This window comes from Oncorhynchus nerka, linkage group LG28, assembly GCF_034236695.1.
Source record: "Oncorhynchus nerka isolate Pitt River linkage group LG28, Oner_Uvic_2.0, whole genome shotgun sequence".
Lineage (NCBI taxonomy): Eukaryota > Metazoa > Chordata > Actinopteri > Salmoniformes > Salmonidae > Oncorhynchus > Oncorhynchus nerka.
The window spans coordinates 14,714,592-14,739,003 of NC_088423.1; the positions used below are offsets into that span (position 1 = coordinate 14,714,592).

Consider the following 24,412-nt stretch of genomic DNA (forward strand, 5'->3'; position numbering starts at 1 on the left):
ACTCATGGGGACAATACGTCACTGCCTAGTCTAAGTGTAGAGCTCAAAAATTCAAGCCCCTTGGGTGCTGTCATAGAGTTACATTAGAAGTGCCCATCCAAGAAGTTTCAAGGTCAATGGACAAAGATAAAATGACATCAAATACATTATATATACAGTAGCTTTGATTGGACTGATCATGTCAACATCATACTTTCAAAATCATAGCTAGCAGTCATCATCTTAATCAAGTCGACAGTCTAGTGGAAAATCCTATATAATCCTTGTCATATGAAGATAAATAATTAAGAGAAATTATAAATAAAACGTATCGGTGCTCAATTGACCATTGGACATAAACATTACACAACAAGTTGGAAATCGCAAATTCAACATTGAGTGGTTTGGAATGAATCAGTGGCTAACTGCAAGCATTGCAAAACAATCATTAGCCTGCTATTCAGTGGAGTGGCTGTGTGATCCCAAGTCTAAGATTAAGGGTCTATATTCCTAGCTTAAAATTATAAACATTTAACATTGACCATGCTGTCAATGAAGCATGATTTGTGCCGCGCCCAAAACAACTGTTAAGTCAGAACTGCAAAATCTGACTTTAGTGAGTTCAAGACAACTGGGATCTTTGGAAAAAAGGAGCTACGACTGGGAAAATATGTTTTGAACTTTCATCCAACTCTGAATTGTAAATTGGGAACTCTGGCCTCTTTCTAGAGCTACGATCTGAAGATCACTGATGTCATCATGATTCAACTTTTTTTCCTCCAGGTTCCTAGGTGTCTTGAAATCACTATAAATCCAGAGAATCTCACTTTGACGAAGTTTGATGACAAAATGTGCCCACGAAGGACTGCCGTGCCACCTTTCTGTGAGCACAGCACAACAAGGTGAGTCCAAAAATGTATTTTATTCTGCTGTATTAATGATGTAACATGCCAGGGAGATATGTATACTGTAGCTAAGAAAGTGTATGTACTAAGTGTATGTTGTGTAGTAAACTGTTAGTAGCCCATGTGTCTAATAATTTGGTCTATTTTCACCTCTTAATTTCACCTACTATTCTGACTTGATGGTGCACATGTAGCCTATAACCTGCTTTTGAAAAATGTAATCATCGAATATTGTAAAAGCTTTCATTGTCTGCTTATATGCCTCCTTTATTTATCCTATGGTTCTGACTTGGTGTACAGGGAGAACACTGTAAGAACGGCCCATGTTCTGAATTATGTCATTGTACATTTCAAAAGTGCTGAACAAATAGTTATATTGATTAAGCCCGTCCTAGATCGCTCATTAATGTCTTAATTCGAAATGACAGATTGCCTCTTATCCGCTTGTTGTCCCAGTATGGCATAGTTTGTCAATTGTCAGTAGAAACCACATTTGTTTAAGCAAGTCAGCCATATCAGCTATGTTTTTCAAAAGGCAGTAAATGAGGCTGAATTAATTGTTTTGCTGCCAGACAAGGCTCTGCTGTTAGCCAGGTGTAGCAGTGGTAAGGTGTTGGGACTGCTGTTGGGACAGCTTTATGTAGGCCCTAACAGTTTGTGGACACCGTTTGTCACCATTATAGTTCAATTAATGTATTGTTTAGTGTTGTGTTGTGTAGTGGCTTTGCTGGCCTGCATCACAAACATTTATTTTTTCCCCCTACAAGATTTACATGCTAAAATCGCCACTGCTCTCAGATATAGGACAGATACTTCAGAACTAACTTCCTTTAGATGTTTTTAGTTGTTCCATGTCATTCACGTGTTATTCAATGCGTTTGTGTGAGCTAATAGCGGTAAAGCCAAAAATATTTTTTCAGAAAAAATATATTTGTAATACTTTAAGGAGTTAAAACGTTAAATAAAACAGCAACATGATCCTTGGTATGACCTTCTATGGGTTAAGGCTAAGGTTAGGGTAGGGATGTCCCACGACCCCAGATAGGACTGACCATCATTTTTGTTTAGCAGCAGTAGTTACATCTGCGGATATATCTTGACTTTCTCCGCATGTATACCAATGGCAATCAGCACGAGAGCATGTAGGAACTTCTTCATTATAATTCTAAACTAGCTCTTGCACACGCTATTTCTGTCTCCCCCAGCCTTGTCGGTTTCTCCCGTCGACTTATTTAGCCTGGTTTAGTGTTGGGGAGTTGGCAATCAGGTCCATGGACAGTGCGACTTGTTGAGCAAAATAATTTCAGCACCATGGACAGCTCGACCAGAAAGACGCTAATTTGCCCTAATATAGACCTATCCATGTTTCTGTACAGTATTTTTTTTTTAAAGATGAGGTGAGCTTTAATCAGGTTTAAGACATTGCGTGGAATGTGATAGCATATGGTAAATATGCATTACATATAATATAAGGGAATGAATTCCTAAAGGAAAAAGACTACATCGGCAGAACTTTTTTCAGGCATAGAAAATAGCATTTAGTGATGAATATAAAAACGTCTCTGGGTATGATGACACTGTGCTTGGAACGACACCATTGTATGTGTGGACCATTATTCAGTCCAGTGAATAGAAGTATATACTCAATTTAATTTCATTAGCCTGCCCATTTTTTTTCTTGTGTAGCCTATGCTACTCATGCTGGCAAAAACAACCACCCTATAACGCTCTCTCTAATCTCATTTGGAAGTTACCATAACCGGAATGTCTGCATCCGTGACCATATTTTGTCCGTGCACAAATTATGAGAAAAAAATTAATTGCTCGGCCGCACAACTCGACCCATATTTCCTCATGTGCGTTTTGGGCTGTCACAGATTCACCGTCATTGTTTAACAATACATGAATCTCTCTCTCTCCGTCGGAATGCCTCCTCCCCTACTCGCTTTGCGCACCATGCTCTCTCCCATCTCAGGTCTGATTTGCTCACCCGCGCTCAAATAGCTTGTACAGTTCTATCTCCACCGACTCCCATGCCTGCAACCGCGCTGACGTGTTTGAAAATTGAAGTAGCCTAGTTTTGATAACGTCATGGAGATAATTTTCTAAGAACACCTGTAGAGAGATTGTGCTCTGAGGAACAATTCTGAGGAGGACAATATCTATATACATTCAACGTTTTATTTTGAAAAAATAACCGAATGATTTTCTATACCCTCATGGATGACGAGAACATTCGTGAAAACTCTCACCAACACGGATGGTAGTGTTCTCTAAATTGGATATATGTTTCTGGACTTTTATAATACCAAGACTGTGCGCTCTTCTTCTTCGAGTATCTTCTTACATGCGCTAGAGAAGCTGAAAGGAAGGGGTGGAAGGACAGCACAATGAGGGGCAAATACTTTATACTGGGTTACTTGTTGGTCAAAGTTATGGCGCTGGTCTGCAAGGCGGACGGAGAACCAGGACAACTGGAGGGCTTTGTCATGATGACGACGTGCAACGGATCCAGGGAGGACGAGGGTGCAAGCTTCTCGGAGCCCCCGCACACGGAGGACAGGTGCCGGGGGTATTACGATGTGATGGGCCAGTGGGACCCGCCGTTCGTTTGTAAAACGGGCGATTATCTGTACTGCTGCGGCACCTGTGGCTTTCGGTTCTGCTGCTCCTACAAGACCTCGCAGTTGGATCAGAGCACCTGTAAAAACTACGACACTCCGGTGTGGATGATGACAGGTCAAACCCCGTTTAAGAAAAACGACATTCGGCACGACCCCACCAAAGATAAAACTAATTTAATCGTGTATATCATCTGTGGAGTAGTGGCTATCATGGCACTTGTTGGGATATTCACCAAACTCGGCCTGGAAAAGGCGCACCGACCCCAGAGCGAGAATATGACTAGGTGGGTTTCTGGGGTCCTGCTACAGTTGAGCGTGCCGCGATCTTCTTTGTTGTGCTTGTTTTCAAGGAGCTTGTTTGGTGCTCACATGTAGGCTAGAGCGCGCGCCACAATAATATTTTACTCTTGGGTTCTAGCCTCATGCTTGCCAGGTTTATATTGGCAAACTACGATAGGCTAACTCATTCTAATAGCGTTGTCGCTGAAATAAGAACGCTAGGATATCATCTAAACTTGTTTTTTGTTAACATTATAATACATCAATCAATGACTTTTACGCGCACAATACACGCTTCTTCAATGGGTAGAAAGTAGCTGTCATCGACAGTTTATTAATTGGACTAGATTGCATAATGTCATCACCTGTGTGGGCTGCTTGCCTGATTCATTCGCAGAGAGCGCGGGGGCGTGTGTCTCTTGCAGTGGATAGCCACATGCTCTCCGCTCCGCAACATGCGCAGGCTATTCCTTTATTTGGAGACCTTTCTCTAACAATGAATCAATAGCTCTTCTTTATGAAAATGTCTTACTTATTCACTGAGTTTTATATTTTTCTAATTAATGTGGAACCCGCTCACTCAATCAAACAGTTAAATGTAAAAAATCATATGAAAATGTTGCTTTATATGGAAGCAGAGATGCAATATTTTATATTATGTGATCATCTTGAACTAGGTGCCCTGTGCACACAACTGTGCAGCGTTGAAATCAAGCGTTATGCACGGTTCTTCAATGGACATATTTTTCGTTGTCTGTCTGGCTATTTCTTACATCTGGATAAATGGCAATCTCTCTCTCTTTTTCTATCTTTCTCACACAGGGCTGTCCAGAGTGTGTTACCGGTCGGTTGTCCAGGTGAGCAGTTCCACGGGGAGGACACCCTCGCCATGCACGCACAGAACTATGACACAAGGGTCAACAACCTCCGTAAGTTTCACACTTTCGGCCCCTATAGGCAGAGGTTTTTGGTGGTATGGTTGTGGACTGAAGGGTTGGTCATGGAGGCCCCAAACAGACAATAGCAAACATAATGTGGGCAGGTTGCATATTGTACACAGACTCTCAATTAAGCATGTGGTCTCTGTAACGGTATAGGTTGTAGCCCTTGTATCAAAGCCAGGTTTATTTGTTTCAAATGTGGCATTCATTTTATAATCTTAGATGTATTCATGTGGAGGGAAACAAACTGCTTTCTGCTTTGTAAATCCAGTGACAATTCACTTTTATTTTTGTCCCATGCCTACATGATTCAAGATGTGTAAAAAGGAGGGGAGAGAGAGAAATAAAAGAGAGAGAGAGAGAAGAGGAGAGAGAACAACACAGCAGTGTGAATGGCATCTATTTCTGTTGCGTCCCGTGGGCTGCAACCACAGTTATGGGCTTTGTATTTTAACACAGATCAACCAACTCAGAAACACAGAAGAGTATTGGAGTATTTAATACACCTCATGCTGTTGTATTACTGATTCTGATTCCAATATGATTATATCACCCCAGTTTGTGACTGGATGTGTTTCGACCTAAACATTTAAAAATGATCCCAACACAAAGCAAGTGGCACATCTAAGCCCCCTCCTACTTGAAAGGATGTATTTTAAGACATACTGACTGAGACCATGTGTGTAGCTGACAGTGCTGTTGTTAGTGGAATTTGTCCTATTTTCTTGATTCTATCAAACACAATCAGACTGACACACCTTATCATCCGGTGTGACGGTACTGGGCTCCTAACAGCTCTCCTTCTAATCACTTTAAAGTAGGGCCCTTTGTCCCTAATGTCTTCTGGGGTGCTAGTTTCTGCTGTCATCGATTTATATCTATAAATAACTGCCACTGATGCTTCGAAGAGGCAGATGTACCAGGTCTACCTGGCAATGAAAGTTTCAGCCTCAAGGGATCTTTCCTGGTTAAAAAATGGCTGTACACTGAGTGTATAAAACATTAGGAACTCCTACTCTTTCCATGACATAGACTGACCAGGTGAATCAATGTGAAAGCTATAATCAGTTATTGATGTAAGTTGTTAAATCCACTTCAATCAGTATAGATGAAGGGGAGGAGACAGGTTAAAGAAGGATTTTTAAGCCTTGAGACAATTGAGACATGGATTGTGTGTGTGTGCCATTTAGAGGGTGAACGGGCAAGACAAAAGATTGAAGTGCCTTTGAACAGGGTATGGTAGTAAGTTTGTGTCAAGAACTGCAGCGCTGCTGGGATTTTCACTCTGAACAGTTTCCCGGATATATCAAGAATGGTCCACCACCCAAAGGACATCCAGCCAACTTGACTCAACTGTGGGAAGTATTGGAGGCAACATGGGCCAGCATCCCTGTGGAACGCATTTGACACCCTGTAGAGTCCATGGGGCTATTCTGAGGGCAAAAGAGAGGAGGATGGGGGTGTGCTCAACTCAATACCTGGGAGTCCTGGCTGGGGAAATAGTGATTATTAGCAATGTGGAACCCTGCTCCCTGAACCATTTAGTCTTAGGGCTTGTGGGTAACCATGTGGAATGTTATTAACCCCTGTGATCTGATTAGATCCCCAGAGAGGCCCCAAATTGGTTTAGAGGTCTCTATCAGCCATGAGACAGATTTATCATAGAAAGAGGTATGGATGGAGGGATGATGGGGTGGGGGGTAAAAGTGATGCGGTTCATGTGGAGTGTGGATGTATTACAGTATTTGTCTTGAAGATAAATTAAAGGGAGAAGCTAAATCTTGTGAGATGCCGATTGAGGTGAAACACACTACTGTTCAAAGTTCGACTGTGTACGTCTCTTGTTGATCACATTCTATTTTTAGAGCAGACCATCTATTGATTATAGCTTATGGCCAGATTGCCCTGTTACTGGCAACATCAATAGATCCCATCTTAGGTGTCCTCACCCAGCTTTGGAGAAAAATGCCCAGGGCAGTTTGTATGGCTGATACTCATAACAATCCCTGTTTCTACAGGGCAATGGCGGTTAACAGCTTGGGATTAGCTACTTCTCCCCCAATAATTTTCTCCAAGCACCTCTTAGTATAAGTTGAGGACAAGACTAGAACAAGAGTTTTGTTCCTAACATTGTTTTGTTTTGACAGCGTGTGGGATGTTTTAATGTGTAAAAAACATTTACCATGTATCACACATGTCAGATGTCTCACAGAACACATCAACAAGTAGCTAATACGTCAGAACTCAGATCTCATTATGTTATACCCCATGAAGACTGGGGCCTCTGCTACAGTTTAGTCCTGAACCAAGCAGCCCTCCTATCCCCTGAACCAAGCAGCCCTCCTATCCCCTGAACCAAGCAGCCCTCCTATCCCCTGAACCAAGCAGCCCTCCTATCCCCTGAACCAAGCAGCCCTCCTGTCCCCTGAACCAAGCAGCCCTCCTATCCCCTGAACCAAGCAGCCCTCCTATCCCCTGAACCAAGCAGCCCTCCTATCCCCTGAACCAAGCAGCCCTCCTATCCCCTGAACCAAGCAGCCCTCCTGTCCCCTGAACCAAGCAGCCCTCCTATCCCCTGAACCAAGCAGCCCTCCTATCCCCTGAACCAAGCAGCCCTCCTATCCCCTGAACCAAGCAGCCCTCCTATCCCCTGAACCAAGCAGCCTTCCTATCCCCTGAACCAAGCAGCCCTCCTATCCCCTGAACCAAGCAGCCCTCCTATCCCCTGAACCAAGCAGCCCTCCTATCCCCTGCTGGGCTGGTGATCACAATTGAATGTAATCTCAAAACTGAATACTTTTTTTAGAATTCTTAAAGAACTCAAAATCCTGTGTCTCTGAGCCTTCAGCATCAAAGACGGAGTGAGAGATGGAAATAAAGTGGGAGAGAGACACAGAGAAGGGGAGAGGGAGAGAGAGAAAGGGAGAGAGAGAGAAAGGGAGAGAGGATGACATGTCAAGACTGCACTGATCCTCTTTGACAATGTCAACAGTTAAATATATTTTGAGTGACAAAAGTTGACATACTGTAGGCAGAATTTAACCTCGTTTACATCTGTGAAGGGTAAAGTGTCATACAAACTATATGAAACCACTGCTGCTACTGGTAGGATTGCAAAGAAAAAGGTTTTTGTTTTGTCATATTGTCAATCAACCTGAACTCTTGAGGTGGGACATTGAGAGAAACAGAGGATAGAAATGTATTATTGAGAGCCCCAGAAAGAGGGCAGGGTAGGCTTTCCATCCATTAGCTGACTGAGACAGTGATCTGTATTCACAACTCATGTTCACAAAGATAATTACCTGCCTAGCAGTTATAATCTTCCGCTATACATCTCCAGATATGCATTAAGCACTTATTATATTTAATAGGTAATTGCTTGGAGACCACACAGCATGAAGAAAGACTCTGTCTGCAAAACAATCTCCACTCTAGAATTACTCTAACCTCATCTACTGTTTATTAATTATGCCAAAATGGATCACCTGCAGTGGTGTGTGTGTGTGAGTGTGTGTGTTGCGTGTTTGCGTACGTGTGTGGTGTATGTGTGCAAGTGGGGGTGCGAGTGTGTCTAAAATGTAACGCTACTGCTGGGTTTATCAGATCAGACTTTTGCTGAGAAGTACAACTTCACCCTGACCTCTAAGTCACCCGTCACCGAAGACTCTTGTCAGTTCTTATCTGCAACTCTTCCATCCTGACCCCTTCACAGACAGGCATCCAGGAAGCGGCCACAGACAGGCATCCAGGAAGCGGCCACAGACAGGCATCCAGGAAGCGGCCACGGACAGGCATCCAGGAAGCGGCCACGGACAGGCATCCAGGAAGCGGCCACGGACAGGCATCCAGGAAGCGGCCACGGACAGGCATCCAGGAAGCGGCCACAGACAGGCATTCGGGAAGCAGCAACAAACAGGCATCCAGGAACCAGCCACAGAGAGGCACAAAGCAAATGAAAAGAAAGAACATTGTAATTTTCCAATCAAGGTGCAGGAACAGGAGCAAGCTAAGGATAAAACAAATATTCAGCGACTCTAGGGAGGACAATAAGAGTTCACATCAAAATAATTATTTATAATAGGCAAAAAACATAATCAATAAAAAATATAATTATAACATGAAATTCCATTGTCCTCCTAAGAGTTTCAAAATGTTTTTTAATCCATTGGCCTCCTAAGAGTTTCATAATGTTTTTGAATCTACAGCCCGACCCAGGCCCAGACGCGCTCCTCCCGGGCCTCGTTCCTGTGCCCTTGCTTAGGCTAATTACCCTAATGTGGGTCCTCTCAGCAGCACCGGAGATCGATTAGGCCTTGTTCATTAGGGCTGTGGGCCTCCCAGCCTCATCAGATGGATCTGATTGACTAGACACAGTAATCAGCTCATTCAGACACACGGGGAGGTTGGGACTCACTGCTCCTTGGAAGAAATAGAAGTCAAGTAGAAAACCGAGAAAACAGAAGTGACAAAGTTGAGTAAGGGAAGTAGAATAGCCAAACTGTTGAAATGCTTTCAGAGATCTATCTAAGGATGTTTATCATGAAGGTCCCATGTATGTCCTGATTGTCCTCCATCTGACTGATTACTGGACTTGGCCTTAATGTATGGCTCGGTTCATATGTATAATTGTCCATCTTGTTGTCATGGTGTAATAATAAAATAAGCTGTAAGGAGTCTATATCTAAGTAGGGTATAATCAGCAGACTTCCCTCTCTCCTTGCACCACCCTGGGGAATACTAATCGGTTCATTTACAGCCAGAGACTCAAATCAAATGTTTTACAGGTAATTACTTGTGTGTGTGGAGTGGGTCGAACTGAGTGCAAGTGAATAGCCTATCATGTCTTCAAGGTAGCAAGTCATCAGACATTTATACACTATATATATTGATCACACGCACTGGAATATGTTCCGGTCAGCCTCAGAGAACAACATCAACCTATACGCTGACTCGGTGAGTGCGTTTTATAAAGAAGTGCATTGGAGATGTTGTACCCACTGTGACTATTAAAACCTATCCTAACCAGAAACCGTGGATGGATGGCGGCATTCGTGCAAAACTGAGAGCACGATCCACCGCATTTAACCAAGGAAAGAAGTCTGAGAATATGACTGAATATAAACAGTGTAGTTATTCCCTCCGCAAGGCAATCAAACAAGCGAAATGCCAGTACAGGGACAAGGTGGAGTCGCAATTCAACGGCTCAGACACGATAAGTATGTGGCAGGGTTTACAGGATATCACAGACTACAAAAAGAAAACCAGCCACGTCACGGACACCGACATCACGCTTCCAGACAAACTAAACACCTTCTTTGCCCGCTTTGATAATACAGTGCCACCCTCTCTCTGTGGCTGACATGAGTAAAACATTTTAAGCGTTTTAACCTTCAAAAGGCTGCTGGCCCAGACGGCATCACCTGCCATGTCATCAGAGCATGCGCAGACCAGCTGGCTGGTGTGTTTATGGACATATTTAATCGCTCCCTATCCCAGTCTGCTGTCCCCACATGCTTCAAGATTGCTACCATTGTTCCTGTACCCAAGAAGGAAAAGATAACTGAACCAAATGACTATCGCCCCGTAGCACTCACTTCTGTCATCATGAAGTGCTTTGAGAGACTAGTCAAGGATCATATCACCTCCAACTTACCGGCCACCCTAGACCCACTTTAGTTTGCATACCGCCCCAACAGGTCCACAGACAACACAATCACCATCACACTGCACACTGCCCTATTCCATCTGGACAAAATAAATACCTATGTAAGAATGCTGTTCATTGACTACAGCTCAATATTCAACACCATAGTACCCTCCAAGCTCATCATCAAGCTGAAGGCCCTGGGCCTCAACCCCGCCCTGTGCAATTGGGTCCTTGACTTTCTGACGGGCTGCCCCCAGGTGGTGAAGGTAGGAAACCACATCTCCACTTCGCTGAACCTCAACACTGGGGCCTCACAAAGGTGTGTGCTCAGCCCCCTCCTGTACTCCCTGTTCACCCACGACTGCGTGGCCATGCATGCCTCCAACTCAATCATCAAGTTTGCAGACGACACAACAGTAGTGGGCTTGATTTCCAACAACGACGACGCAGCCACAGGGAGGAGGTGAGGACACTCGGAGTGTGGTGTCAGGAAATCAACGTCAACAAAACAAAGGAGAGGACCATGGACTTTAGGAAACAGCAGAGGAAGAACCCGCCTATGGTACACCCACACAAATGGTCCACCCACACAGATGGTGTGGTGAAGAAGGCGTAACAGCGCCTCTTCAACCTCAGGAGGCTGAAGAAATTTGGTTTGTCACCCAACATCCCGACAAACTTTTACAGATGCACAATCCAGAGCATCCTGTTGGGCTGTATCACCGCCTGGTACGGCAACTGCACTGCCCTCAACCGCAAGGCTCTCCAGAGGGTGGTGCGGTCTCCACAACACATCACTGGGGGCAAACTACCTGCCCTCCATGACACCTACTACACCCGATGTCACAGGAAGGCCAAAAAGATCATCAAAGACATCAACCACCCGAGCCACTGTCTGTTCACCACTACCATCCAGAAGTCAAGGTCAGTACAGGTGCATCAAAGCTGGGACCAAGTGATTGAGAACCAGCTTCTATCTCAAGGCCATCAGACTGCTAAACAGCAATCACTAACTCAGAGAGGCTGCTGCCTACATCGAGACCCAATCACTGGCCACTTTAATAAATGGATCACTAGTCACTTTATACAATGCCATCCTAATAATGTTTACATGTACAGTGGGGCAAAAAAGTATTTAGTCAGCCACCAATTGTGCAAGTTCTCCCACTTAAAAAGATGAGAGGCCTGTAATTTTCATCATAGGTACACTTCAACTATGACAGACAAAACGAGTAAAAAAATCCCGAAAATCACATTGTAGGATTCTAAATGAATTTATTTGCAAATTATGGTGGAAAATAAGTATTTGGTCAATAACAAAGGTGTACCTCAATACTTTGTTATATACCATTTGTTGGCAATGACAGAGGTCAAACATTTTCTGTAAGTCTTCACAAGGTTTTCACACACTGTTGCTGGTATTTTGGCCCATTCCTCCATGCAGACCTCCTCTAGAGCAGTGATGTTTTGGGGCTGTTGCTGGGCAACACGGACTTTCAACTCCCTCCAAAGATTTTCTATGGGGTTGAGATCTGGAGACTGGCTAGGCCACTCCAGGACCTTGAAATGCTTCTTACGAAGCCACTCCTTCGTTGCCCAGGCGGTGTGTTTGGGATCATTGTCATGCTGAAAGACCCAGCCACGTTTCATCTTCAATGCCCTTGCTGATGGAAGGAGGTTTTCACTAAAAATCTCACGATACATGGCCCCATTCATTCTTTCCTTTACACGGATCAGTCGTCCTGTTCCCTTTGCAGAAAAACAGCCCCAAAGCATGATGTTTCCACCCCCATGCTTCACAGTAGGTATGGCGTTCTTTGGATGCAACTCAGCATTCTTTGTCCTCCAAACACGACGAGTTGAGTTTTTACCAAAAAGTTATATTTTGGTTTCATCTGACCATATGACATTCTCCCAATCTTCCTCTGGATCATCCAAATGCTCTCTAGCAAACTTCAGACGGGCCTGGACATGTACTGGCTTAAGCAGGGGGACATGTCTGGCACTGCAGGATTTGAGTCCCTGGCGGCGTAGTGTGTTACTGATGGTAGGCTTTGTTACTTTGGTCCCAGCTCTCTGCAAGTCATTCACTAGGTCCCCCCGTGTGGTTCTGGGATTTTTGCTCACCGATCTTGTGATCATATGGTCAAAACATACTTTTGGTCATGTACTGTATTACTACGCCCATCTACTCTACATCTATGTCATTATGATACGTAGGGATAAAAATATGAGCATTCCTCCTTTAGTGTCTTTTGAGTAGGTGGGAATCCATAGAATTTTAATTAAATGTTACAGTGAGTATCATATTGTACAGTTTAATTTATTTGATTTCATTAAGATGTTCACAAACATTAGGATTATGTGTTTAATCTGCTAAAGGGAATTATTTTTTCCAGATGTCCTCTGATTTGAAATGTCTTAAGTTGTAATGTTGACAGCTATGTCACCTGATACTAATACTTACGTAGGGAAATAGTTATTGATTGAGACTCGGTGTTATGATGCATATGGAATACATCGATATAGCTCATACTGAAAAATACACTTGTCTTGTTGACAAAATACATATTTTTCTCCTCTGTCAAAAAATATATTGTAATGAAGGGAGGAAAATTTGAGAGAGTCATTCTAACACTATTTAGCATCTGTATGTGGCTACGCAGTAGTATTTAGCTTCCCAAACATGTGCCAGAGTTAGTATTTAGTTGCCCTAACATGTGGCTGTGCTACACAGTAGGAAATCCCCTGTAATCTCTTGTATTGTTAGAGATTTCATCATATTTTCACTGAGAAAATTCAATTTGAATATTCTTTCTTTAAAATTACATTACGTTGATAAACGCCTCTGTATGTAGGTTGGCATTGTAAAATTGTATTGTGAAGAAAGGCTATACAGAGTTTTCATGTTGGTTCAAATCTCTGACCCAAGAGAACCTCCTGCGAATTATGGTACAATCTCTCTGTACACGGACGGAGATGTTTGGCTGAGAGAGCGAACAGGCTGTTTTGGGTGGGGTGCCCACAGCAACAGATCAGTCATGTCCCAAGGCAATAACCTTACACACACACACTCCCTCAGGACATGCCCTTGGGGCAGGCAGCAGATCCGCTTGGCTAACTGACTAGCGCCACCAGCAATGTCATATTACTGGCAGGGAGACCGCCAACTGAGAGCACATTTTGTGATGTACCACCACCTTCCCTCTCTCTTAAGGCACCTCTCTATGGAGAGTTAGCCCCTTGCTGCCAGCAAGTCTCTAGGCGGGGGACATCTCCCTGTCTGCCTCCTGGGCTCTGGCCCTGCCCAGGGAACTGGGACATGTGGTGGCTGTGAGAAGTGCATCACGGAGCTGGACACATTCACAGGTCTACTGCTGAACTGGTCTGATCTGGTCTATCTATTTAGGTTTGCTGTTTACACATATTGAATCCTGCTGCTTTCTGGGTTTTGGTTTTGTCAGACTTTTATAATTAGATTGCGATGGATTTGAGAAGCATTGATTGTAGGGATTATTTGTAAGTTATGCTTTACTTTGTTTTGAAGTGTGACCTTTTTGATGTTTTTATGAACAAGTTGTTTCTTTCATCAGTCGTGTATGATGATAATACCTGCCAGGAAACATGTTTTACAATTAACCCTCTAGAGTCTGATATGCTGACCAGACCACTCGCGCGCCATCACGCACGTCTTGATTTTGTCCACCCACACCAGGCGTGATCAAGACACAGGCTGAAATATCAAAACAAACTCTCAACCAACTATATTAATTTGGGGACATGTCGAAAAGCATCACACATTTATGGCAATTTAGTTGGCTAGCTTGCTAACCAATTTTGTCCTGGGATATAAACATTGGGTTGTTATTTTACCTGAAATGCACAAGGTCCTCTACTCAGACAATTAATACACAGATACAAGGGTAAACCTAGTTAGTTTCTAGTAATCCTCCTTCAGGCTTCTTCTTCTTTGTACTTTATATGGCGGTTGGCAACCAACTTTAAGGTGCATTACCACCACCAACTGGACTGGAGTGTGGACCCCAGTTCATCTTTCAATCACCCACGTGGCTATATGCTCCTAAAAATCAATGAAGAGATGGGAGAAACAGGACTTTCAGCGCATCAAGCGTCACAAATAGAACCAAGTTCTATTTTAGTGCCTGGCTACGTAGATGCTTGTTGACGCTCGCGAGCAGTGTGGGTGCAATGATTGAATAACATTTTACAATGCGAGTGGTGTGGTCAACATGTAAGCCTGGTGTGGGTTCTGCTAAGCTAACGTATTGAATTGTTTTAAGATGGTCATACCAAGGATCATATATACAGGAAAAGGAGGACCAAGCATGCCCCCATTCTCATTGACAAGGCTGTAGTGGAGCAGGTTGAGAGCTTCAACTTCCTTGGCGTCCACATCACCAACAAACTAACATGGTCCAAGCACACCAAGACAGTCGTGAAGAGGGCACAACAAAACCTATTCCCCCTCAGGAGACTGAAAAGATTTGGCATGGGTCCTCAGATCCTCAAAAGGTTTTACATCTGCACCATCGAGAGCATCCTGACGGGTTGCATCACTGCCTGGTATGGTGACTGCTCGGCCTCCGACCGCAAGGCACTACAGAGGGTAGTGCGTATGGCTCAGTACATCACCAGGGCCAAGCTTCCTGCCATCCAGGACCTCTATACCAGGTGGTGTCAGAGGAAGGCCAAAAAAATGGTCAAAGACTCCAGCCACCCTAGTCGTAGACTGTTCTCTCTGCTACCACATGGCAAGCGGTACCAGAGCGCCAAGACTAGGTCCAAGAGGCTTCTAAACAGCTTCTACCCCCAAACCATAAGACTTCTGAACAGCTAATCAAATGGCTACCCAGACTATTTGCACCCCCCTACGCTGCTGCTACTCTCTGTTATCATCTATGCATAGCCACTTTAATAATAATAATAACCCTACCTGCATGTACATAATTACCTCAACTACCTCGACTCTGTATAGCCGCGCTACTGTTATTTACTGCTGCTCTTTAATGATTTGTATTTCTTAATTTATTGTTTTATTTTTTAGGTATTTTCTTAACTGCATTGTTGGTTAAGGGCTTGTAAGTAAGCATTTCACTGTTGAATTCGGCGCATGTGACAAATACAGTTTGATTTGATATTTGACTTGTAATTTTAGGACCCCTTTATTTATCCCCAATGAAACACTGAATCTGGCCTTACTGCTAATAGACCATAGAAACATGAAATAACATACATGAAAAAACAGTCAAACAAAACAGACCCAAAGGACGTTTGTTTTGAAGTGTCTGTCCTATATCTGACAGATCAGGATTTTTTCTGTACACATATTTAACCCCTTTTTTGGTCACTAAACTACTTCCAAATAGACTGAGTATACCGAACAGTAGGAACACCTTCCTAATAGTGAGTCGTCCTCCCCACAAATTACATCAATAAGGGGTCATAGCTTTCATAACATCATAGAATGCATAATATCAAAGACTTCCATATGACCTTAGCCTTCAAAAGAAAGACAGGGATCAAATCTGGTTGAATAGATGAGATCATAGGATAGAAATTTAACTAGATTGGTAAAAAACGGACTCCACCCATCATCATCTCTCTACCTAGCTTGATCTGTTATAATATATAGATAATATGATTATGATCTGTTATCATGTTTATCATTCACTTCACTCTGCTCATACATTCTTAGCATTTTTTTGCTATCTAGAACCAAAAATGGTTATTCAGCTGTCCCCATAGGAGAACCCTATGAAGAACCCCCTTTGGTTCCAGATATAACCCTTTTGGGTTCCATGTAGATCCCTTTCCACAAAGGGTTCTACCTAAAACCAAAAAGGGTTCTCCTATGGGGACAGCTGCAGAACCCTTTTGGAACCCTTTTTTCAAAGAATGTAGATGTATTTGTGAACCTGGTGATTCTCATGGAAATGCTGCTAGTTTCTCTGCCCTTTTGTCACCCACTGTATTTTGTCTAATGCATATATGCAAATGCACCAGTTCAGGATCTCCACAGATGACACGGATCATGTGCACTCCGTCTGGGATCATGCAGAAAACCAAACAGTTATGAGTTTCTGTTTATTGGATCAGCCATCAAGTCAAGATTCAGTGTGATATGATTACAGGTGATTGATAACTTTATCTAACACTGTCGCATCGTACTGCATCTAGCACTGTGACATATTGGCACTTTTTGACTCAGCCATTGTTTCTGTCTTGCCAGTATGTTAGTCTTTGCGACGTGACAGCAAGTTTCCCCTTGGGGATCAATCAAGTCTGAATCTGTCTGTCAGTACGGCACACTGCAGAATACTCCCTTCAAACCCTACTTTTAAAGGTGTGCAATATTTGTTCATAATCTCCTTTTCTTCAAAGTGAAACATGCATAATTCAACATTTCCATTGTCTGAACATGCACAGACTAAACTCATGCAGGCAATAAGTACCAATGACTGAAACAGAGAGGACAGACTGGACAGAGAGTGACTGAACCAGGGAGGACAGACTGGACAGAGAGTGACTGAACCAGGGAGGACAGACTGGACAGAGAGTGACTGAACCAGGGAGGACAGACTGGACAGAGAGTGACTGAACCAGGGAGGACAGACTGGACAGAGAATGACTGAACCAGGGAGGACAGACTGGACAGAGAGTGACTGAACCAGGGAGGACAGACTGGACAGAGAGTGACTGAACCAGGGAGGACAAACTGGACAGAGAGTGACTGAACCAGGGAGGACCGACTGGACAGAGAGTGACTGAACCAGGGAGGACAGACTGGACAGAGAGTCACTGAACCAGGGAGGACAGACTGGACAGAGAGTGACTGAACCAGGGAGGACAGACTGGACAGAGAGTGACTGAACCAGGGAGGACAGACTCGACAGAGAGTGACTGAACCAGGGAGGACAGACTCGACAGAGAGTGACTGAACCAGGGAGGACAGACTCGACAGAGAGTGACTGAACCAGGGAGGACAGACTCGACAGAGAGTGACTGAACCAGGGAGGACAGACTGGACAGAGAGTGACTGAACCAGGGAGGACAGACTCGACAGAGAGTGACTGAACCAGGGAGGACAGACTCGACAGAGAGTGACTGAACCAGGGAGGACAGACTGGACAGAGTGACTGAACCAGGGAGGACAGACTGGACAGAGTGACTGAACCAGGGAGGACAGACTGGACAGAGTGACTGAAACAGAGGACAGACTGGACAGAGAGTGACTGAACCAGGGAGGACAGACTGGAGAGAGAGTGACTGAAACAGAGGGACCATGCTCAAAGGGATATTCAATGCCTGCTTTTCTTTGTTTTACCAGTCAACAAATAGGTGCCCTTCTTTAGAAAGCATTGTAAAACCTCCCTGGTCTTTGTGGTTGAATCTCATGCAACTTATTATGTGACTTGTTCAGCCAGTTTTTACTCCTGAATGTATTTAGGCTTTCCATAACAAAATGGTTGAATACTTATTGACATTTCAGCTTTTCATTTTTTATATACATTTGTAAAAGTTTTGTAAAACAGAATTCCACTTTGACATTATGGGGTATTGTGACATTATGGGGTATTGTGACATTATGGGGTATTGTGACATTATGGGGTATTGTGACATTATGGGGTATTGTGACATTATGGGGTATTGTGACATTATGGGGTATTGTGACATTATGGGGTATTGTGACATTATGGGGTATTGTGACATTATGGGGTATTGTGTGTGTAGGCTAGTGACAAAAAAATATTTCATACATTTTAAATTCAGGCATTAACACAAAAAAATGTGGAAAGATTCTAGGGGTGTGAATACTTTCTGAAGGCACTGTATCCTCCTGATGAAAAACAAGCACGCTAGTGTCTGTCTCTGCTCTCTTCTCCCAGACCTCTGCAGACAGCTCCCCCTGGGCACAGATGTCAATTCAACATCTATTCCAAGTTGGTTCAGCGTAATTTCATTGAAATGACGTGGAAACAATGTTGATTCAACCAGTAGGCTGTGTTTGTTTATTTGTGTTCTAAAATGATTTGCTAGCAGAATGAGAAGGCCACAGGTTGTGGATGGTAATGAGTTGAGAGAGAGTCTTGCTGGTAAAACGGTGGTGGCGGATCATTTTCTCCCGAGGCAGTGATTGGCATTAATTACCTAACAGGTGTTAACTGGAATCTCATAATTAACTATTTTAAAATTGTAATTTAACTCTGTGCGTGTGTGCGTACACGCATGCTTGTGTGTGTAAGCATGCATGAAAACACGCATACCGTACATACAGTTCTCTTTGCTGAAGGCGCTGAGTTAGTTCTGCAGCCTTAAAGGCATTGTGGCCGAACCGAGCGGCCGGGGTTCCATATGGGGTTTCCTAGCGACCCACTTCGCCATCCATAACAAAGTAGTTCCTCCCTTACGCTGCTTCATATTAGGCAGGAGATCCTTTGTCTTGGACCAACACATTTTTCTCCCTGTTGCCAAGACGCTGCAAGGCGAAGCACACCAAACATACCACTCATTCTGCTTGTGTCCTCATGAACAGTACCAGATAACTAGGTTACTAAACACAGCCTTTCTCTCTACGGTATGTGTTAGCTTGCATTTTTCTCCAAGGGAGTATAGATGTCTTCTTTGAACAGATCTACATCTCTCAGATCATCAATAAGTTCCATGTTTAGTTTTATAATAGAAATCATGAGCATCCATCTAGAATGTAGATGGATAGGCTGGTCCGATGCAGGGCAGAAATCACTGCTTTGCTAATGTGCCCTTCTCATTGCTCATTCATTTGGGATGCTCCTGCTCCTCCTGAAATATATGCCTCTGCATCTTTTATGAGCTGTAGGAGAGGAAAGGTATCTGCTGCTGGAGTGTTGACCTAGTCTCTCTGTGTCAACAGACTTTGCAGCAACCCGTCAAACACAGAGAAATTAGAGCAAAGCAAACTGACAGACACTTTCCAAACACAGAGAGAAATTAGAGCAAAACCCAGACAGAGACCCATCAAGCTCCCCAGCCCCATAAATAGTATGAGGTATATTGTCTTTTATTATGTCATTTTTCAGTAAGTACATTTTCTCTCAATAATGGAAAATGAACCTGTAAATAGAGCAGCTTAATCATGTTCTATTTCAGGTAATTATAGTTTCACTGCTGCCTTTCACAGACACTAAGCTCCATGCTGGGAAGACCTCTCCGGAAGACTCTGGCTACCCTGCCTGGGCTGATTTACAAAAACACCAGCATAACATTTCATGTGAAAACGTGACCAGGCGAAAATCATGTGGTTTTCTGAAAGGGTGAGGACCATGTTAGGATGTATGTAAGATGTTCTCAAGACATTTGTTTTACCAGGACGTCACAGGATGGTCTCAGATGGTCCCAACCCATTATAATGAAAGTAATGAAATGGTATGGTGGTTTAAAAGTTTGTGGTATGCTGTTCAGCCAAAATATGACCCCACAATGAGATTTGAACTCACAACTTCTGAATTTGGGGTATGTTTATCTTTCTGCTGCACCACAAAGTCTGTAGCATTCTCAGAAGTCCCCTACACATTCATGACCTATAGTACATCTCTACACTGAGCAGCAGAGTGCCATCTGACTGCTATTTTAGTTATCAGTTGTTCTTACTAAATTGATATACTTTACTTATCTCGTCAATTTGAGGGTTTTCTGTATAGTTGTCTAATGTTAGTGGGGCATATTATTAGAGTTTTATAAAAAAAATATTGACAAATTTGAGATTCACTTTGAAGTCTAAAGTGTAGGAATACAGATGAAATCAGATATTAACACAGACATGGTGGCATAGCAGAAGTATTGGAATGCCATGAACAAAGAGCTTGTGAGTTCAAATCCCAGGTGAAGACGTGTTGAATAATAATTACTGCATAAATAAACATACAGTGCCTTCAGAAAGTATTCAGACCTCTTGACTTTTTCCACATTTTGTTACGTTACAGCCTTATTCTAAAATGGATTTAATAAATAGAAATCCTCAGCAATCTAGACACACTACTCAATGACAACAATGGGAAAACAGGTTTTTAGAAATGTTTGTAAATGTATTAAAAAAACATACCTTATTTACATAAGTATTCAGAACCTTTGCTATAAGACACAAAATTGAGTTCAGGTGCATCCTGTTTCTATTGATCATCCTTGCTGTTTCCACCCATGGTAAATTAAATTGATTGAACATTATTTGGAAAGGCACACACCTGTCTATATAAGATCCCACAGTTGACAGAGCTAGAGCAAAAACCAAGCCATGATGTTAAAGGAATTGTCCGTAGAGTTCCCAGACAGGATTGTGTCGAGGCACAGATCTGTGATAGGATACCAAAAAATATCTCCAGCATTGAAGGTCCCCAAGAACACAGTGGCTTCCATCATTCTTAAATGGAAGAAGTTTGGAACCACCAAGACTCTTCCTAGAGCTGGCTGCCCGCCCAAACTGAGCAATTGGGGGGAAAGGGCCTTGGTTAGGGGGGTGACCAAGAACCCGATTCTCACTCTGACAGAGCTCTAGAGTTCCTCTGTGGAGATGGGAGAACTTTCCAGAAGGCCGACCATCTCTGCAGCCCTCCACCAATCAGGCTCTTATGGTAGAGTGGCCAGACAGATGCCACTACTCAGTAAAAGGCACATGACAGCCCTCTTGGAGTTTGCCAAAAGCGACTAAAGATTCTCTGGTCTGAAGAAACCAAGATTGAACTATTTGACCTGAATGCCAAGCGTCACGTCATCCCTACGGTGAAGAATGGTGGTGGCAGCATCATGCTGTGGGAATGGTTTTCAGCGGCAAAGACTTCGAGACTAGTCAGGATTGAGGCAAAGATGAATGGAGCAAAGTACTGGGAAATCCTTGATGAAAACCTGCTCCAGAGCACTCAGGACCGCAGACTGAGGTGAACGTTCACCTTTCGACAGGACAACAACCCTAAGCTAAGACAACTCATGAGTGGCTTCGGAAACAAGTGTCTGAATGTCCTTGATTGACCCAGCCAGAGGCCGGACTTGAACCTGCTCGAACATCTCTGGAGAGACCTGAAAGTGGCTGTGCAGCAACGCTCCCCAACCAACCTGACAGAGCTTGAGAGGATCTGCTGAGAAGAATGGGAGAAACTCCCCAAATACAGGTGTGCCAAGCTTGTAGTATTATACCCAAGAAGACTCGAGGCTGTAATCGCTGCCAAAGGTGCTCCAACAAAGTACTGAGTGAATGGTCTGAATACTTATGGAAATCCGGTAGTTATTTTTATTTTTTGTAGAAATTAGACCGAACAAAGTTGAATTACTGTTTAACAGATTCCCTGCCTTACTTTTCTCCAGACCTCGCATATTAAAAAAATATTTTGGGCAATATATGCAGCGCTTTGTTTATATTGCACTGTCCGCTCTCCCTTGAGGCTTTCCCAAGTTGATGCTGTCATGGAAGATTACTTCAGTAGTCATGCAATCCCATGTTTTACTGTTTAAACAATTGTCTCTTGTTCTATGTTAGTGTTTTTTATAACCTGATACAAACTTGTCTTTGTAGGACTTATTCATAAGACTGGGCGTATAGTTAAGGTCCGCTTGGGTGCAACCGCAGCATGTGACATCCCATGGCTTTACTATGTACAGGAAGTCGCATGTATGGAAACTTGCAGAAAGGAGCACATTATAGTGTTTGCTGTTGTGAATGCAGTTAGACGGTTGAGCCCTCAGGGTATCAACCTCATGCTATCTTAAAACTGCACAGACAACTAATTGCCTTTTGCAAAAATGGAGAATCAACCATCCACTCAACAGTGCATAGTTGAAAGCTCAACGAACAGTGTCAGTTCTCAGCTTTTACAGAGAAGCACATCCTTTTTGTATACGTGGCAGTCAGCAGATAGTGTGTAAATCTTATAATGAAGTGTTGTTTAAAAGAATCTGTAGTTTCTCTCTTCCTATAGAATTGCTACCCCAATGCGCAAGAGACCAAACAGCCTGAGATCACGCTCTCAGATCATGTTTGAGCCTCGGATTGGACGTGAAATACACGCTCTGTCACGATCGTTGGAAGCTCGGACCAACGTGCAGCGTGATTTGGGTTCCACATCTTTATTTATTTAAAGTAAGTGAACCACATAACAAAACAATAAATAATAATGAAACGTGACGACAATGGAGTGCTGACATACAACTACACATAAACAATATCCCACAAACACAGGTGGGAAAAACAGCTACTTAAATATGATCCCCAATTCGAGACAACAATTACCAGCTGCCTCTAATTGGGAATCATACAAATCCCCAACATAGAATGTAAGTCGTTCTGGATAAGAGCGTCTGCTAAATGACTTAAATGTAAATGTAGAAAATAAACTAGAACACCACATAGAAATAAAATAACTAGAAAAACCCCCAGTCACGCCCTGACCCACTCTACCATAGGAAATAAGGGCTCTCTGTGGTCAGGACGTGACACGCCCTGACCCACTCTACCATAGGAAATAAGGGCTCTCTGTGGTCAGGACGTGACACGCCCGCACCTGCAGGCGACATGCTGATGTTTAATTTCTCTCTTATGCCGTCATGGCTGAAGCCAGCGCAAACTCCTACTATTTATGTGTCCAGGTTAAACTTGGGACGTCCCTCATTATAAACAAACAGTCAGTTAAATTTACGATTATGCATCATTTTCTGATCTATTATAATCAATTAATAGATGAAACAACGTCATTGAACCAATTGACTGGCCAGAGATCAGGGCATTCATCAGCAAAGACGCAGTGCAAGCAAGTATTTTGGACAACCAAATTGAAGTCAAAATGATTGATGAAATCGAAGTGTGTTAACGCCTATAGGCTATAGAGATGCATGCAGGTAATGAACTCATTGTTGTACATCAACATTTTGAATTTGATTACAATTATTTATTGGCAATCATTCTTGAATATAATTTTTTTGTTTACTCTATTACCCTATACATCACATTAAATTACGAGATTGGATTGCACTTTTACCAGTGTTACATTAATTTAACCTAATTCGAATGATTGCCCTTTTTTAACAATGGCATATTTTTCCTAGAAAGGGTGGTCTATGATAGGCCTTTTATTTTTGTCTTCATTTGTTAAAGCCTTGTTAGGCTATACAATTAAGTAGATTTATGAACTGATAATACATTCATACATTACATTTTTTCTCCAATAATTGTTTAATATGATAGGATGTACAGTATAATAGATTGCAATATTCTATGTGAATAATGTTGATTTGTGTATTAATAATAATAATCTGATAATCAGGCTGAAATGTAATATTTCTCCTATTTTTCATGTCCATATAACCTGTACATTCGTTACCCAATTATCAAAAGCACTCTGGTATATGGACCCCCATCTAGAGAAGTTCAAAGAGAGAGGCTTAGCCTTACCAGACAGATTCCTGCAATTACCACAAGGCCTTGGATCCTGCAACAGATACCAGGAAACACGACGCAAGGCACCAAAACTAAGTCAAGATCAGCTTCGAGATCATTGCAGTCAGCTTTCTATTGCAATATCCCAGCCCTGGGCACACCGGAATCACTTCGCCGGTATTTTAATGATTGTATTGTCATTTTTCTATATCAATTAAGTTTGTGGCACACCGTTTATTCAGGAAATTGTAAACGTTTATTTTCAAAAGTAAGTATATGCTTTATGTTTTAAACCTCTCATCTAAAACTGCCTGTATTCCTTGTTCACATTAGCTCTCAGAGAAGATGTGGTGAGTCTAAAGAGTCCATAGCAGCTGATGCATCCCACTTGGAGAAGGTGAATCAAGCAATTACCAGACGTCACCAACAGTCCACTCCCCTACGTACACCAGAGTCTGATGTTTTATGCTACAATGAGCATCATGCTGACCGGTCAGCCCCCAGTACAGCACTCTGTTACAAGCTTTGGAGAAAGTGCCCCAATACCATCCCCTCTTTCTACTGGACTTTCTCCTGAAGATTGATTCCAGAGAAGGAAATGGATTGACAACTTGAAACTT

The 24,412-nt window shown here is 42.9% G+C and overlaps 1 protein-coding gene across 2 annotated transcripts; it reads left to right on the plus strand.

Annotated features, from left to right (window-relative positions):
• The first annotated feature begins 2,856 nt into the window (after window positions 1-2,856).
• Window positions 2,857-20,293, plus strand: LOC115113825 (protein shisa-9A-like). Of its 2 annotated transcripts, none has more exons than XM_065012650.1 (3): window positions 2,857-3,792; window positions 4,610-4,716; window positions 19,554-20,293. In XM_065012650.1, exons 1-3 carry the CDS (start codon window positions 3,275-3,277, stop codon window positions 19,688-19,690), a joined length of 762 nt encoding a protein of 253 aa, XP_064868722.1. In that variant the 5' UTR covers window positions 2,857-3,274; the 3' UTR covers window positions 19,691-20,293. The 2 variants fall into 2 exon arrangements, with proteins under 2 accessions (XP_064868722.1, XP_064868721.1); XM_065012649.1 differs by lacking the exon at window positions 19,554-20,293 and adding an exon at window positions 8,441-9,398 and having other exon boundaries at window positions 2,863-3,792.
• The last annotated feature ends 4,119 nt before the right edge of the window (window positions 20,294-24,412 follow it).